Consider the following 14,639-nt stretch of genomic DNA (forward strand, 5'->3'; position numbering starts at 1 on the left):
CAGTTCAGGGTCACAGAGGGGTCTGGTCCCTATCTAAATTAGCAAAGGGTGCAAGGCAGGAAAAGCCCCTGCACACAGCTCCAATCCATAGGAGGGTGAACACACACACATGTCAAACACACACTGGGGCGGATTAAGCAGTGCCAATATGACCTAACATGCATGTCTTTGGACAGCGGCAGGTAACCTGAGCAGCCAGAGGAAACCCACACAGACATGGGGAGAACATGCACACTCCACTCAGGCTTTCATTACTGCCAGGCAGCCAGTGTTACCACTGCACAACCGTGCAGTGTTTTGAACATTGTTATTTATTATTTTTTGGAATATTTTGACAGGAAAGGTGACTGTGATTTTCTTCTTCTTCTTCTTCAAATAGTTTTCAAAGCGTAATCCATTCTGCTAGGTTATTTTCCAGTAAAGCCCTCCGGTTCTCTACATCATCGAAATGGCCCCAACGCAACAGTCATCGGTCTGGTCACGTGAGAATAACCAGGCATATAAAAGTAGCCCCGGGGTAACTCCCGGTAGAGAGGGATTTGAGCAACATGAGCAGCGACCGCGTCCTCATCCTCTGCCTCGGCGCCTCTGTCCTTCTGTTCTTTGGCTGCTGTGAAGATTCGGTGGAGCTCCGTTCACTGGAAACCCCTAACAAGAGCCAAGAAGAGAAGGAGCTGGTGAGGAATGAAAGGCGCTATATGGGATAAGAGGGCTAAAGAAAACATTTAAAAGCTAAATGCATTGATCGTAGATAATCGTGCACCTGATGTATGCACACACCACAATAGGTGGACGGGTTATTTGTCAAAGAATATACAGTATATATATATATATATAAAGTAAAGCGCTGATTGCCGATAAACTATTTTGATTCAGAATTTATTTTGCAATTTGCAAAGCAAGCAAAAAAAAAAAAACTCAAATTGAAACGTTTTAGATACGTTTGAAAAAGTATAGATGATGTATAACCGTTCAAAACAGTATGGCTAGATTGACTGGCACTAGTCTTTACGATCGCCAAATAACTGCACCCATTTCTAAATTCCCACTTTACACCACTAGACGCACCTGCCGCGGGGTGCTTGCCTGGGAAATTGGACAACTCATTGAAATTAAATGTTTGCAATTCACTGTCCTCCTTGCGCATTAGAACGGGAACAAAAGATGCATGCGGAAAGGCATATTTGTGACGCTGATAAAGTACTCGATCCAAGCTCTCTGTTATAGGGCGTGCAGGCAGCATGTCTATTTGGGCGATTGTCTCTTTCTTACGTTCAGCATAGCCAGTAGATATAATTCCTCTGTAGAACATAAGCATATTATACCCGCCCACTGTGTTTTATTTCATCGCAGATCGAGGCACTACAAGAAGTACTGGAGAAGTTGAAAAGCAAGAGAATGCCATCCGCGGAGAAGAAACTGGGCTGGGTACCCTCGGTAAGTGCCAGCAAAACGCTCGTTTGAATTCCGAGGGGAGTTTGAGTGGTCGTGCTCATCAGACTTTGTTCAGAGGCATTTCACGTGTAGCTTGCGATGGAGCTTATTTTCGACCTGCGTGAGTTTTTCTTTCTTTTTCACTAGTGGTCGAAACGAATACCGCATCATCCTGAATCGTTTGTAATCGAACTGAAGTGAACTGCGTCCTTTTTTTCCACATGGTAGTGAACTGAATACATTTTGTTTTCTTTAGAACTACACGCGCTGAAAGCTTTGTTTTAACTGATGTGCACATTTGGTCCTTTATTATTTCCAATTGACGGTAAAACGAGATAACTGTTCTTATAAGACAACAAACAACATGGAAGAAATTTTGAAAATAACTGTCAAACTACATTTACACTAACTTATTATTATTATTATTATTATTATTACAAATAGTTAAAATCTGCTCAGTAGGCCTACCGGCTTGCGTTCACATTGTTTAAAATGCAGTTTGTTGCACCATGCACTAACAGCTGCTGCAACGGTAAAACGCATCCTTTAAAAGTTACATAAATACTTTGCTACTGAAATCCCGTTTTGAATTGTTAATTCGGAAGTTCAAATTATTTTCCAGTTATTGTTCCAAGTGGGGTGGCGTAGTGATAACGCCTTACAACAAGAAGGACCTGTTGCTCCCTGCGTGGATTTTGCATTTTCTTCCCGTGTGCGCATCGCCTCCGGGTATACCAAAGCTAAATTTGTGCGATTTGAGTGTGTGTTGTGTTCATCCTGCCATGGACTGCCGTGCTGTCCAGTGAGTGTTCCTGCTTTACGCCCAAACCATGCTGGAATAAGCTCAGCTACCTCGAGGCACAGCTAAGGGGAACAAAAAGCTTTTCACCTGTAAACCACAAGGAACACTTGACGTCTGCGACCGAAAACGCGATCAGAACATAAATCGCCAGTTTGTTTCGTACCGAGGTTATTTCGTGATGTGCATGTGCAGTAATGTTTCTGTTCTGCGAGTTAAAAGCTATAAATGTATAATCTATTCGTCGATCCATCCAACAGAGACGTGAGAAAAGCTTTTAAGGAGGAGTTGTTGCCTGCATAAGGTTAATTTGTGATGTCATTACATATGATTATTAATAGCTGGCATATTCTTCATTAATTAAGTACTACACATAGCGCAAAAATCGCATTCGTATTCTTGATATGCACTCCAAAACATTATATAAAAAGTAATGTTATTTATAAAACATTAGGGCACGAAATTATCGCCCCAAAGAACAAACTATACTGAAAGAAACGAATTACAGCTGGTAAATTGCTTAACAGCATCAAATACTGCTGCTGGATTATGTGAATTTCCCCTTGAATTTCCCCTTGGGATTAATAAAGTATCTATCTATCTATCAATCTATCTAACAAAATAAGTTTTGTTTAAATATGACACTTTCGAAACGTTTTGGGCAAACTTCGGTATTAAAGTAAGTGGTAGAAAACAAAAATGAGTAATTGAAATGAGGCTGGATAGCGTTGATGTGCCAAAGAGCTCTCCGAATTAGAGGACTTGTTGATACTGTAGTTGGTCTGTTATGCAAATATGACTTACCTGCTATGATTTATTGTTTTATTTATTTATTTATTTAATTTTTATTTTATTTTTTTGGAGATCTGGAGTTTTTTTTTTATTTTTGGTCAAGTTAAATTCCCTTCACGCCCGTCTGTATTGGGATTCGTTGGGATCCTGGAACCAGCCAAAACCTTGTTAACGGGTAGGGGAGACAGGGAACCACTTGAGTGGGCAAGTTATAAGCCAGGGGCGAGTTCCAGATGGAGGGGTTCTGCCTTGACGATTAGAACGGTTCGATTCATTGTGAATGAATCGAATGTTTTGAGGAGTTAAGGGTCTTCCTTGAAAGTCAAAGTCTCATTTGGTTGAAGATTGATCAAAGGTCTGGGATGGGGGTTTCCTCTAGAACTTATATAGGTCACTCACAGAGGGGCATTTTAGGGGGCCTGGCTTCTGAATGGGGAAAACCCCCGTGCCTCAGCCCACTCTGCCCCCATGTCCACTCCCCCACCCCCATAACTTCACCCCTGCTCTACTCAACAGAGTGTAATTGCAGACCGCAGTACATATGAGGTCATTCATTTAATGCCCCTGGGTCACGAAACCCCATCAACGTCAGTCACGTAACACAAATCACATTAGATTATGAATAACATTAGGGCCCCATTACACTGTGGTTAAGATTAGGGTTATAGTAGGGTTACCTGAGTCAAAGGGCGTTTTGTGACTGACGTTGGGCATTACCTGATGTGTGTCATAAGTATTGCAAGCTACAGCTAGACCCTTCTTGCTCTACTCCTAAAATAGTGTTTTTACAATGGCAGTTTACTTGGTTGTGTAGTTCTTAATACAACCCTTGCTTGACAAAGATCCATCTCAAAGGAGTTTGTGTTTTGAAAAGCTTCCTAATATATATGAACAAAGCAGAAATCTTTCATGTATAGTAAGTGCAGGATGCCAACAGATCAATGAAACCTGAGCTATAGCAGCAAAAGTCCTTTTAAAATCAGGAACACTTGGTATTTCATAAATCTGTTATTGTGTAATCATTTATGGAACCTGTTACAGATCTAAATAAAAGCTTCATACCTTCATGTAGATGGTTCTTTTGGGAATCTAAAATGGTTCCCCCATGGTATTATTCTGATTAACCTCTGTAGCACCTTTATTTTTAAGAGCGGAATAAAACGAATTTAATGAGATTGACGTAAGCAAGACAAAATTATCTGCAAAACATTCTGCAACATGTACCTGAGCAGTACCATACCTTTTTCTCCAAACCCAGCCTGTGATGAGGCTATTGTGCCATTAAACTCTCATGTCAAGAAGGTCGTGAGAGGCTGTTATTCAAATGCACATCTTCATTCATGAAACTGTCTGAAAGGAGAACTCACGACCCACAGCCCAATATAATCGCTAGTAGTTTCATGCCACCTTTGGATCAAAACAGGACTGGAGGTGCTAACCCAGTTCACCCAATTCATGGCCGTGGAGGGCTGGTGCCTGACTGAACGGAGAGCTGGTTCATGAAAGGGCGCATTCACATAGACACTCAGGTCGGGCAAGAATAATTTGCATTGTTCTGACTGCTCTGTAAAGCAATAACAATGAGAAATGCAATAAATATGTACCAGTATATTATAAACATGAAGTACTAGTAGACAGACCTGTAACTGCCATGCAGTATTAATACATGATCTGCAAAATGGTTAGCAACAGGAAATGACTTTTTAGAGTTAATGAACAAGCCTTTATACACACATCGAGGGCACGGGAGGAAAGCCGTGGACACACTTTGACTTTAACGAGAATATAATTCATAGTGCCATGGCATTTATTACATCTTAATTAATGAATTAGTCCGTGATTGTGTTGAGATTATTTTAGACTTTTAAATTTGAAAGAGGAAACTGATACTGATAAGCTAAAAAGCCCACAGCTCCTAATGCCATAACAGTCCTTTTTTGTGGAAGATTGTTTTTCCTTAATGTAATACATCTCCATTTTTCATATCCACTGTGAAGAGTTCACTTTATTCTGCTTTAAATAAAGCATATTTGCAAGATTTTGTTACATAACAGAATCACATCTAAATGACCTACCTGAAATATGGCCTTAATCTGCACACACATATATATATTCTTGGAATTTTCACATTAGTTACATCAAAGAGGTTGAACTTGAAGCCGAGGGCGATGTCACTTGGAAGTTTGATGCACATCCTGGCTGCGTGTTTGAAATAATATTTTTGAGTTAATTTAAAGGAAAAGGAAACAGCAAATCAACAAAAGTCCTTTGAAATCTTCTGTAATCTTAAGTAACTGGATTCTATTGTTTTTTTGCTTTTTTTACGTTGTAAGTCACTAGTTTATATAAAATTAGCTTAGTGCTGAAGGTTTTGCAGTGGAACTCTGTTATATCCATTCCATGTATTTATTGGCTCTGCTGCATTGCCTTTTAAATTTAAACATTTAACCTCATCAATATTTATACCCATGTAATTTTGTTTTTTACTCGCAGTTCAATAGGACCAACTGAACAAGCAAATGGATGTCAGCTGATCCCCCAGAGTTATTGAAGGAAATTCATAAATAATGTAATAATCCATCCATTTTGAATCTCTGTCTCCAGTCCAGGGCCACAAGAAGCACTGACTTTAAAGCAGTGACACTTTTAAAAATAAAGGTGTCAGAGTGGTTCTTCACAGCAATGCCACAGGGGAGCCATTTTTGACTCCAAAAAGAACCACCCACATGAAGGTTCCAGAAAGAACTTTAATTTATTTACATCCATAACAGGCTTCCTACATTCAATAACCCGGACTAGATGATAACAGACTGTGCAATGGCAACGACACATGATTTTTCAATGGACTCTTGCTGCATACCTACTGTAGCTCAGCTGGTAGACCGGAGGACTGTAGTGGTTAGCCTAGCTATCCTAAGGTTGATGGTTGACTTCTGGCTTAAAGGAGGCCAGTCATGCTTTTATAGGAAGGCAGTGTGGTGTAGGAGTTAAGGCTTTGGACTTCAAAACCCTGAGGTGGTGTGACGATGTGGGTTCTGGCTCCACACTCCCTTTGATGTTTGGGAACCCTTGAACCCAACACCGTCGATAATGTTGCCGAGTGAGCTAGTCAATGGAGGCAAATTACTGAGCAAGGGGAAGGTAGAAAGTGCAAAAGTGCTTTTATTAAAACAGACAACAAATCAAAACAGTGTTCCAATAAATAGTGCAGTTCTTCACAGTTCATTAAATAATCCATAAAACGAACGTGGGGTAAAACCAATAAATAGAAACACAACAATCCTTTAAAAACGAAGGTTAAAATCTTCTCCTGGAAGCAGTCTTTAAAACAAAAAACAAATCCGGTGCTTTTCTGTATGCGTCTCACCTGCTTATCCCGTACGGGCTTAGCAGCAGGCAAGACGCTCTCTGCAGCTGCCCTCCTACTTCACACGCTCGAGACTGGAGACCTCCCGATCCCTGGCTCCGGTATGGCACTCATCCCAGTCCCCGAGACTTGATTACCCCAATAGCCAGGTCGCTCATATTGGGGACTCCACCACCAAGCCTCCCGACTTCCGCTGCCTTTCCGCGGCCTTCTGCGGCTCGTCGCTTTCACCTTGTCACTCCCGCTACCAGATCGCTCAGCGGGAGCGACATCTACACAAACACCTGGGTGTCGGCCTAACACCCAGCTTCCTCGCAGCTGCCCACGAGCGCTCGATCGCGCGCTCACCACACGCTCCGCGTGTCCGTCTCTCTCCTGCACCGCTTGCTTCCACGCTCCCTGTAACCTCCGTCCTCTCCTTTCCTTTCTCTCCGATCGATTCTCTCTCTTCCCGAACGTTTCTTTTCTTCCCCTAAAACCGACTCGCGCTTCTTTTTAAAATGACGAGGGCCACAGCAGCTGCAGCATTAGCCGAGGGACAATCATGAATGTGGGCAGTTCCTCACCTGTGCACTAGGTGAGAAACGCCCACACCCTACGGATCGTCCCACGGCCCACTATGGCCCAACGTCCCCTCACTAAGCCGCGAGCACATTGATTATTTATTTAAAAATGGCCTTTACTCAACGAGCTGTGGACCCATAACACCACAGGTGGCAGGTTCAAACCCCACACTGTGTGACCATGAGCAAGGCGCCTGTGCTGTCATTGGATAAACACAACAAATGTAACCAATTGTATCATAAATTTTGCAAGTTGCCTTGGATAAAGACATAGCCAAATAAGTAAATGTAAATACAATAGCATAAGTATGATTTCTTAATCTGTTAGTGTTCTGTTATATTGCCTACCAAACATTAAAGATTTCAGGTTTTTCCTACTTATCCATCCATCCATTATCCAACCTGCTATATCCTAACTACAGGGTCACAGGCGTCTGCACGAGCCAAACCCAGCTAACACGGGGCACAAGGCAGGAAACAAACCCCGGGCAGGGCGCCAGCCCACCGCAGGTTTTTTTACTCATTAGAAAGTTTTTAAAGCACAAAGAACCAAATTCATATGCAAAGAACTCTTCCAACTAAGAAATGGCAGTTTTTCAAGCAATGGTTCTACAAATAATTCCACAAGCCGGTAAAGAGCCATGCAGACCATTGAAGAACCTGGATTTTTAAGAGTACAAAAACTTGGTGTACCTCACCAGCCAATTGCAGCTTACACTTGTATACTGCATACACAATGGCTGTGTTGATCCGATTATCATCCTGACACATACATCTTTTGGGATGTAATTGTCAAAAATTGATTTATCAGATGAAAACCCGTGCTAAAATCTGGTGCATAAATTATTTTCTTGTGCTCTAGTCTGAAATAAACACTGAGTGTAGGACTCCAGTTATGCCTCACTGGTAGAAAATAAATCTATCCGTCCATATTTTTTTTTTTTAATGAAAGCAGTCAAAACCTGTCAGCATTGGGTGGAAGGTATGAATCAGTGCTAGATGGCATGTCGATGCATCCTTTGGCGACTTAACACAGCACATGGGATCAAATGATATTTCACAGAGAAAACCTGGAAGGAGACAGGCATGGGTTGTGAACCTGGGTCTCTGGAGCTATAATTATTAAATTCCATATTAATTTATTCACTTAATAATTACTTTCAGATGCAGAGTATATTTTATTGTGTAAAAAATCTATTTTTTACAAAATAATAACCTTCAAGTCTCTGTCCATGAAAAGCTGCCCAGACAATAATATCACACTATTTTAGGTTTGTGAATAGCTCATGTTTTTCTATTGAAATTATCATCAAATTGAGATATGGTAGTCTTTAAGGTGTTTATTTGAGTAACTTTACTTGATAGTTTGGTCCATGTATCTACAGCTATCTATATGAAGAAATATCATTTAACGTTCATGTGAAATTTATCTCTAACCATCCATCTCTCTGTTTTAGAATCAATTCAGGATTGCATTCTTTCAGGATCAAGTTGTTCCAGCACTGGGCATTAGAAAGTCCATTACAGGGCACTGTCACATACACCCAAATGTATTCTCAGGACCAATTTAAAGTCACCAATTAACGTAACATGTGGGACGTTAGGACATGGGAAGAATACAGAATACTGTATTCAAAGAGTACGTAACAGTAATAAAGAGTGGCCAGGCCAATTAGAATCCAGGATGCTAGTGGTGTGAGCCAACCTGTACATCTGCGACACCCTAGCCTTAACTAAGAGGTTTTAAAGATAAAGGTGGCATTCATCCGAATCAGTGATTTCATTATTTTAAATGTTTCTATAATGTCATCTTTTAATCACTTTTTAAGTTAAAAAAACCTACAATAATACAATACAATACAATAGTTCTTCTATGGACTTTTTCTTGTGCTATTTTCTTGTGTGGTAGTCAGCTTAAGGATAACCACTCTTGATTTGTCATAACCATTTTTAAAGTATAAATTCTGTTCCAGAGGATCCCATTAGGCAGAAGAAAACATCACAGTCATTAACTGGTCACATTCAGCTCTTACCTTAGTCAAGGTTATTATTTTGCAATAAAGAGTGGATTTTCAGTTAAAGTCCAAAGACACCACTGTAGCAAGAAAAGTATATGAACCCTTTGGAAAGAACCACAGTGATGTATATATTTGTCTTAAAATAAGATCTGATCTTCATCTAAGTTACAATAAAAAACAAACACAATCTGGTTTAACTAATAACTTACAAGTTATTCTATTTTTCTTGTACATATTGAATACATCATTCAGACATTCATAGTGCACACTGGAAAAAGTATGTTAGGCTGATGACTTCAAGAAAGGTCTTGAATTGGCAAACCTGGAGTTCAACCTATGAAAGGAGTTTGGAGGTATGGTTTAGAGTTATTCTGACCAATACAAAAAGACTCAAACATTTTTAGTTTGCTATTCATAAGAAGCATCTGCTGATGTAAAGCATACCTCACAAAAAAGATATCTAAAGATCTCCACATCAGGAATTATTGATTTGCATATAGCTGGAAAAAGTTATAAAATAATTTGAAAGTGCTCAGATATTCTTTCTCTCACAATTAGACAAACTGTGTAGAAATGGAGATGATTTTGTACTCTAGTTACTCCCCCTAGATGTGGCCACTCAGTCAAGATGACCTAAAACACACAATGAAGAATGCTCAGTTGGGTAATAAGGAACCATAGAGTAACACCTAAACACTTGAAGCAATCACTGGAACGGGTTAACATCTGTGTTCATGAGTCTAGAAAACGCAAAACATTGAACAGGGATGGTATCCATGATACCACGGAGAAAGCTGATGTTCTTTAACAAAAATTCTACCTGAAGCTTGCCCAAGACCACCTTTACACTCCTTAAACACTTTTGGGAAAATGATTTGTGGGCTAATGAGACTAAGGTTGAATCATTTGGAAAGAATACACAGCAATACATGTGGCATAAAAAGGGCACCATGTACCAACCTAAAAGCATCATTCCAATGATGAAGAAAGTTGGAGGGAGCATCATGTTTTAGGGTTGCTTTGCTGCCCCTGGCTTGGACAGACTGCTATCATCAAGGGGCAAGTGAATTCCCAGCTTTATCAAGGAATCCTACTGGATAATGTCAGCATGGCGGTCCACCAGATGAAGCTCAGTAGAAGTTGGGTGATGCAGCAGGACAATAACAATAAACACTGAGGTAAATCTACTACAGAATGGCTTGAAAAAAGAAAATCCACCTTTTAGAGTGACCCAGTCAGAGTGCAGACCGTAACCCAATGGAGATACTGTAGAATGATCTCAAGACAGCTGTTCACACCAGACATCCTAAGAATATGCCTGAGATTAAACAATTCTGCAAAAAAAATAGTCTAAAATTCCCCCTGAATGTTGTTTAGATCTGATCCTCAGCTATGGTAAGCAATTGTTTTGAGGCTATTGCTACCAAAGAAGGTTTCGACCACTTGCTAAATCCAAAAGTTCACTTACTTTTTCCATTACAGATTGTGAATGGGCATGTTCAATAAAAACATGAAAGATTATAACTGTTTGTGTGCTATTAGCTTAGGAATATTGTGTTTGCCTATACTTGTGACTACTTAGATGAAGATCAAATCACATATTATGACCAGTTAATGCAAAAAGTCAAGTAATTCCAAAGGGTTCGTATACTTTTTCTTCTCTGATTCCCACAATTATTGAGGTGAGTATTGCTGAGAGCTGGATAGGACCTGGATAGCTGGATAGGTTTTTGTAATTACATTACTGTATATTATTCTTGCTTTAGTCACTATAATTACACTCCTTCCATTATTCTTTCTTATCGCCAACTAGTTATTTGAGTTATCGCTCCTGTTACTATTTTTTTGTCGATTACACATTCCCTTCCAGATCTAATCTTTTTCTTTCCAGACATGCTATTAATTCCATAGGTATCAGCTCAATTGAGTTGCTAGTATTGTTTATTGCCTGACTTCAGCCCATTTTCCCATTCTTTCTGATTCATTTTTCTCAACCCGTCTTTTTTCAGTTTTGTACTTGGAGTTTTAGTTTCCTTTCTATGCCCATGACTGCTCATTCCTCTGACATCAGTTCAACTTCTTATTTTTCATGTTCTACCACATGTTCCACTGCCTTTCTTGCACTCATTGCTAACCTTTTTAATTCCCTGTAGTGTGATGCTGGGGAGCAGTGTGCTGTCCGGAAAGGAGCCAGGATTGGCAAACTGTGCAACTGCCCACGTGGCACTTCATGCAACTTCTACATCTTGAAGTGCTTGTAAGGGAAGCACCATCTGGTAGGGTCCATGCCAAGAATGAAGACCAGTGAGAGAGAACCACTGCTGCCGTCATTGCTGGCAAAGTTTTTGTTATACTTCTTTAAAAAATAAAGAAAATTAAATAATTCAGCAGCCTGGACCAGTGTACCTTGCAGCCACTCCTACCTGAGAGGCACATCCTGGATGTGAGGACAGAGTATATGACACCACACAGGGTGGCAATGTTCTTCACTGCCAAATTTACATAGGAGGGGCACCTGTGATATACAATGTCACCTTCATCAGCACCGCCTGTTTGGCTGCAGAAGAGGCTGCTTGAGATTTTTCTTGAGATCTTGTGTGCAAGTGACTGCACTGATGGGTGTGTATGCATGCTTATGAATAAACACTCTTGTCTGTGTCCATGCAGGTGTGTGTGTCTACAGGTAAAGCCACTGCATCTCTGGGAAGAGCCACAACCAAATTGTGTACTTGTGGCTAGATGTCTGTGTGCCTAGAATGTCTGTATGTGAGTCTCAAAGAGTGTTGAGGTGGGCACAACTACACAGCTTGTTAGCCATGCAATTGACTTCTCAGCAATTGTCTTTGCAGCTTTATGCCTGTGCTTGAGGGAAATAATTATTCTCAATGTGTGGCTGCCCCACATAACTGTTTACAGTGTTAGCACCATTCTTTCATACTGTGGTGAACTTGGGGTTTTTGGAAGCTACAGCTAACTCTTTAAATGCTTAAGGTAAATTGGATTCCCTAGCATAGACCACACTATAACAAATATGTCAATGCATCCTTGGCACTTTGCACTGAACACTTTCCTAATTGTTAGTCTCTTTGGCCCCGCGGCCCTTACATAGCCCACCAGCAAATAGATGGAGAGTTTTCCAATAACACCAGGCTGCCTGTAGCTGTGCCGCCCTCCTTGTTCTTATTTGTGGGATGTCCACACCAACAACATAGTAAATTTACCACAGAATATACTCTTTGTCACAAAAGTCATGATGAGACAAAGCAAGGTTTGGGGCAGCCACCCGTATAATTTGTTTTCCTGGCTGCAAATTGTCTTTTCAAATGATAGCACTGCTGTGCACAAAACCGAGTCCAATACAGAACTGAGGGTATAGGGAAAAGGAGGACGTTTTTAAAGGGGAAGACAGGAAGTGAGATCATAGGGGTCGGGCTCATTAAGGTCTTCAGCCATTGGTTCAAGCCTGGACGTGACATCACAGGGGCCGGAGCCGGCAAGGTCTCCTTCGATAGGCTCGGTCCCAGAAGTGATGTCAGGAGAGCCAGGCGGAATCCCCCGGGAATGGCCTGCAAGCAAGGAAGAAAAAGAGCCAGTGCACTCTGCCACATCCTGGTATTTCTCAGAACTGTCCTTACCTGAGCCCTTTAGCTGCCTCCCATTTGCATGTGTGTGACATCTTGTATGCACTCTGTACATGATAACAGACTACTAAAAATATTGTGAGTTAGTAAAGTAGAAGTATGTCTAATAATATGAAGAAAATTCTTGGTAAGTTCATCTATATCTGTGCTGCTATTTATGTATTTTTGGCTATGTATGTGTGTGTTTGTGTGAATGGTCTGTAGAATCCATTTTACCTCTTCCTGTCAGTCCATTTGTTCATGGGTAAGTGTGTCTATTTCTTGGACTGCAGGTGTGCTTGAGTCTGTTACTCCATTTTCGCATGGCTTTGCATGTCTGGATCTGTAAATCTGTGTGTGTACGTTTCTGTTTAATTACATATGGCATGTGTTTGTATGCATCATTGGGTGTCTGTTACACTGGGAGAAGTAAAGGTTTCATCATGTCATATTTTTGAAATCAAACATAAAGTATTTCCAATGCAGTTATGCACATGCAATTTAGATCAGACATTGGTATCCACTAAATAAAACAACACTGCTGAAAAAAATGCAAGATTTCAAGCCATAACAAAGTTATGTGCAATAAAGTGGAATGATACAAGAAAAAAGGATTGAATACAGTAAGAAAAGGCACCAAAGCAGCTGATTCCATTAACCATTTTTATTTACCTGTGCTAATAAGAACCGGCTGGGTTAGTGCTTGTTGGTTGGTTAGGACTTCCACTCTTTGAAAAAAGATTACCCACCTCTGTATATAAGTTCACTAAAAATTTGTTACCAGACTGTCACATAAGAAACATCTCATGATGGGCAGAGGCAAAGATCTCTCACAAGACCTTTTCACTGATGGATTTCTCAACTCCTATGAGCGCCATTGGGGCCATTATCCTAAAGCAGAAGGACAATCACTCCAACATCTACCAGCCATCCACTGAAGCTCCTTGCAAGATTTCCGGTTGGACAGTCAGAAGGTTAGTCTGAATAGCAGCCCACAAGTCAAGGACCCCTCAAAAAGGATAGGCAGCAAATACAATCATCACAGAAAGAACAATAGGCAGTGCCCTCCACTACCATACTCTCTGTGCAAGATTACCACAGAAGACTCAGTTACTGAAGAAAAGTCAGATTGAACTTCATTTAAAGTGTGTTACACAAAATTTGGAGTCTGTAGATTACTGGAAGAATGTAATGTGGTCAGATAAGACAAAAATTAAACTTTTTGGCAACAATACTATGTATCATGTTTTGAGGAGAAATGGCTCTGCATATGACCTTAAAAATTCCATACCTACAGTGAGGTTTGGAGGTTGAAGCATCATGGTATGGGGTTATTTCTCTTTTCACGGTACCGCCAGGTTCAAAATTATTGAAGGCAAAATGAATGGAGCCATATACTGCAAAATTCTTGAGAAGAATCAGTTACTGTCCACACGGGCAATGAAGACAATGAAAATGTGACATGGTGGGTTTTTTTTCAGCAGGGCACCAATCCTAAACATACTCTTAAGTGGGTCCAGAGGAAGAAAATTAAAGTACTGTATTGGGAATGATCCAGTCACTCACCTGGAAGAAAGTGAAGCTCAAGATTCACCAGCTGGCCTCCCCAGAATCATCAAGATTTAGAGACAGTCTATATAGAAGAATGACCAGAAATCCCACATGAACACTGTGGGAAATGTGTTTCTTAATAGAGGAAGTGTCTTCAAGTTGTTATTGCAAACAAAGGCTTCTCCACCAAGTAATAAATAAATTTCAGTTAGCGTGTTTAATACTTTATTTCTATGTCATCCAAAAAATGTTTTAATAAGATTGGAATGCTACAATTTCTTTGGCTGTGTCATGTTATTGAGTTAATCCCAATGTCTTTTTTAAATTTCTTGTGCATAGCTGCATTGAAAATATGTTTACAATATGTATTTTACATACAAACTGAGCACACAAATCACTGGGACTGTCCTAAGAAGTAATATGGTGTGATGGCAGGTGGAGGGTTTGTGACCTACTGACCAAACACTACCAAAGTACCGTATTTTACATCAAATA

At 40.4% G+C, this 14,639-nt stretch overlaps 1 protein-coding gene across 1 annotated transcript; it reads left to right on the forward strand.

Annotated features, from left to right (window-relative positions):
- Positions 1-446: 446 nt before the first annotated feature.
- On the forward strand, positions 447-11,414 carry cart1 (cocaine- and amphetamine-regulated transcript 1). The gene is made up of 3 exons (XM_039764590.1): positions 447-677; positions 1,354-1,437; positions 11,127-11,414. The coding sequence occupies exons 1-3, from the start codon at positions 549-551 to the stop codon at positions 11,232-11,234; spliced, it is 321 nt and encodes a 106-aa protein (XP_039620524.1). The 5' UTR covers positions 447-548; the 3' UTR covers positions 11,235-11,414.
- The last annotated feature ends 3,225 nt before the right edge of the window (positions 11,415-14,639 follow it).

Source organism: Polypterus senegalus, chromosome 10 (genome assembly GCF_016835505.1).
Source record: "Polypterus senegalus isolate Bchr_013 chromosome 10, ASM1683550v1, whole genome shotgun sequence".
Classification (NCBI taxonomy): domain Eukaryota; kingdom Metazoa; phylum Chordata; class Cladistia; order Polypteriformes; family Polypteridae; genus Polypterus; species Polypterus senegalus.

Bases quoted from the DNA above. Each gene is read 5' to 3' on its own strand.
- cart1 (XM_039764590.1), top strand. From the start codon at position 549: ATGAGCAGCGACCGCGTCCTCATCCTCTGCCTCGGCGCCTCTGTCCTT. The intron at 678-1,353 runs GTGAGGAATGAA...ATTTCATCGCAG, and splicing joins GCCAAGAAGAGAAGGAGCTG to ATCGAGGCACTACAAGAAGT. The intron at 1,438-11,126 runs GTAAGTGCCAGC...AATTCCCTGTAG, and splicing joins AACTGGGCTGGGTACCCTCG to TGTGATGCTGGGGAGCAGTG.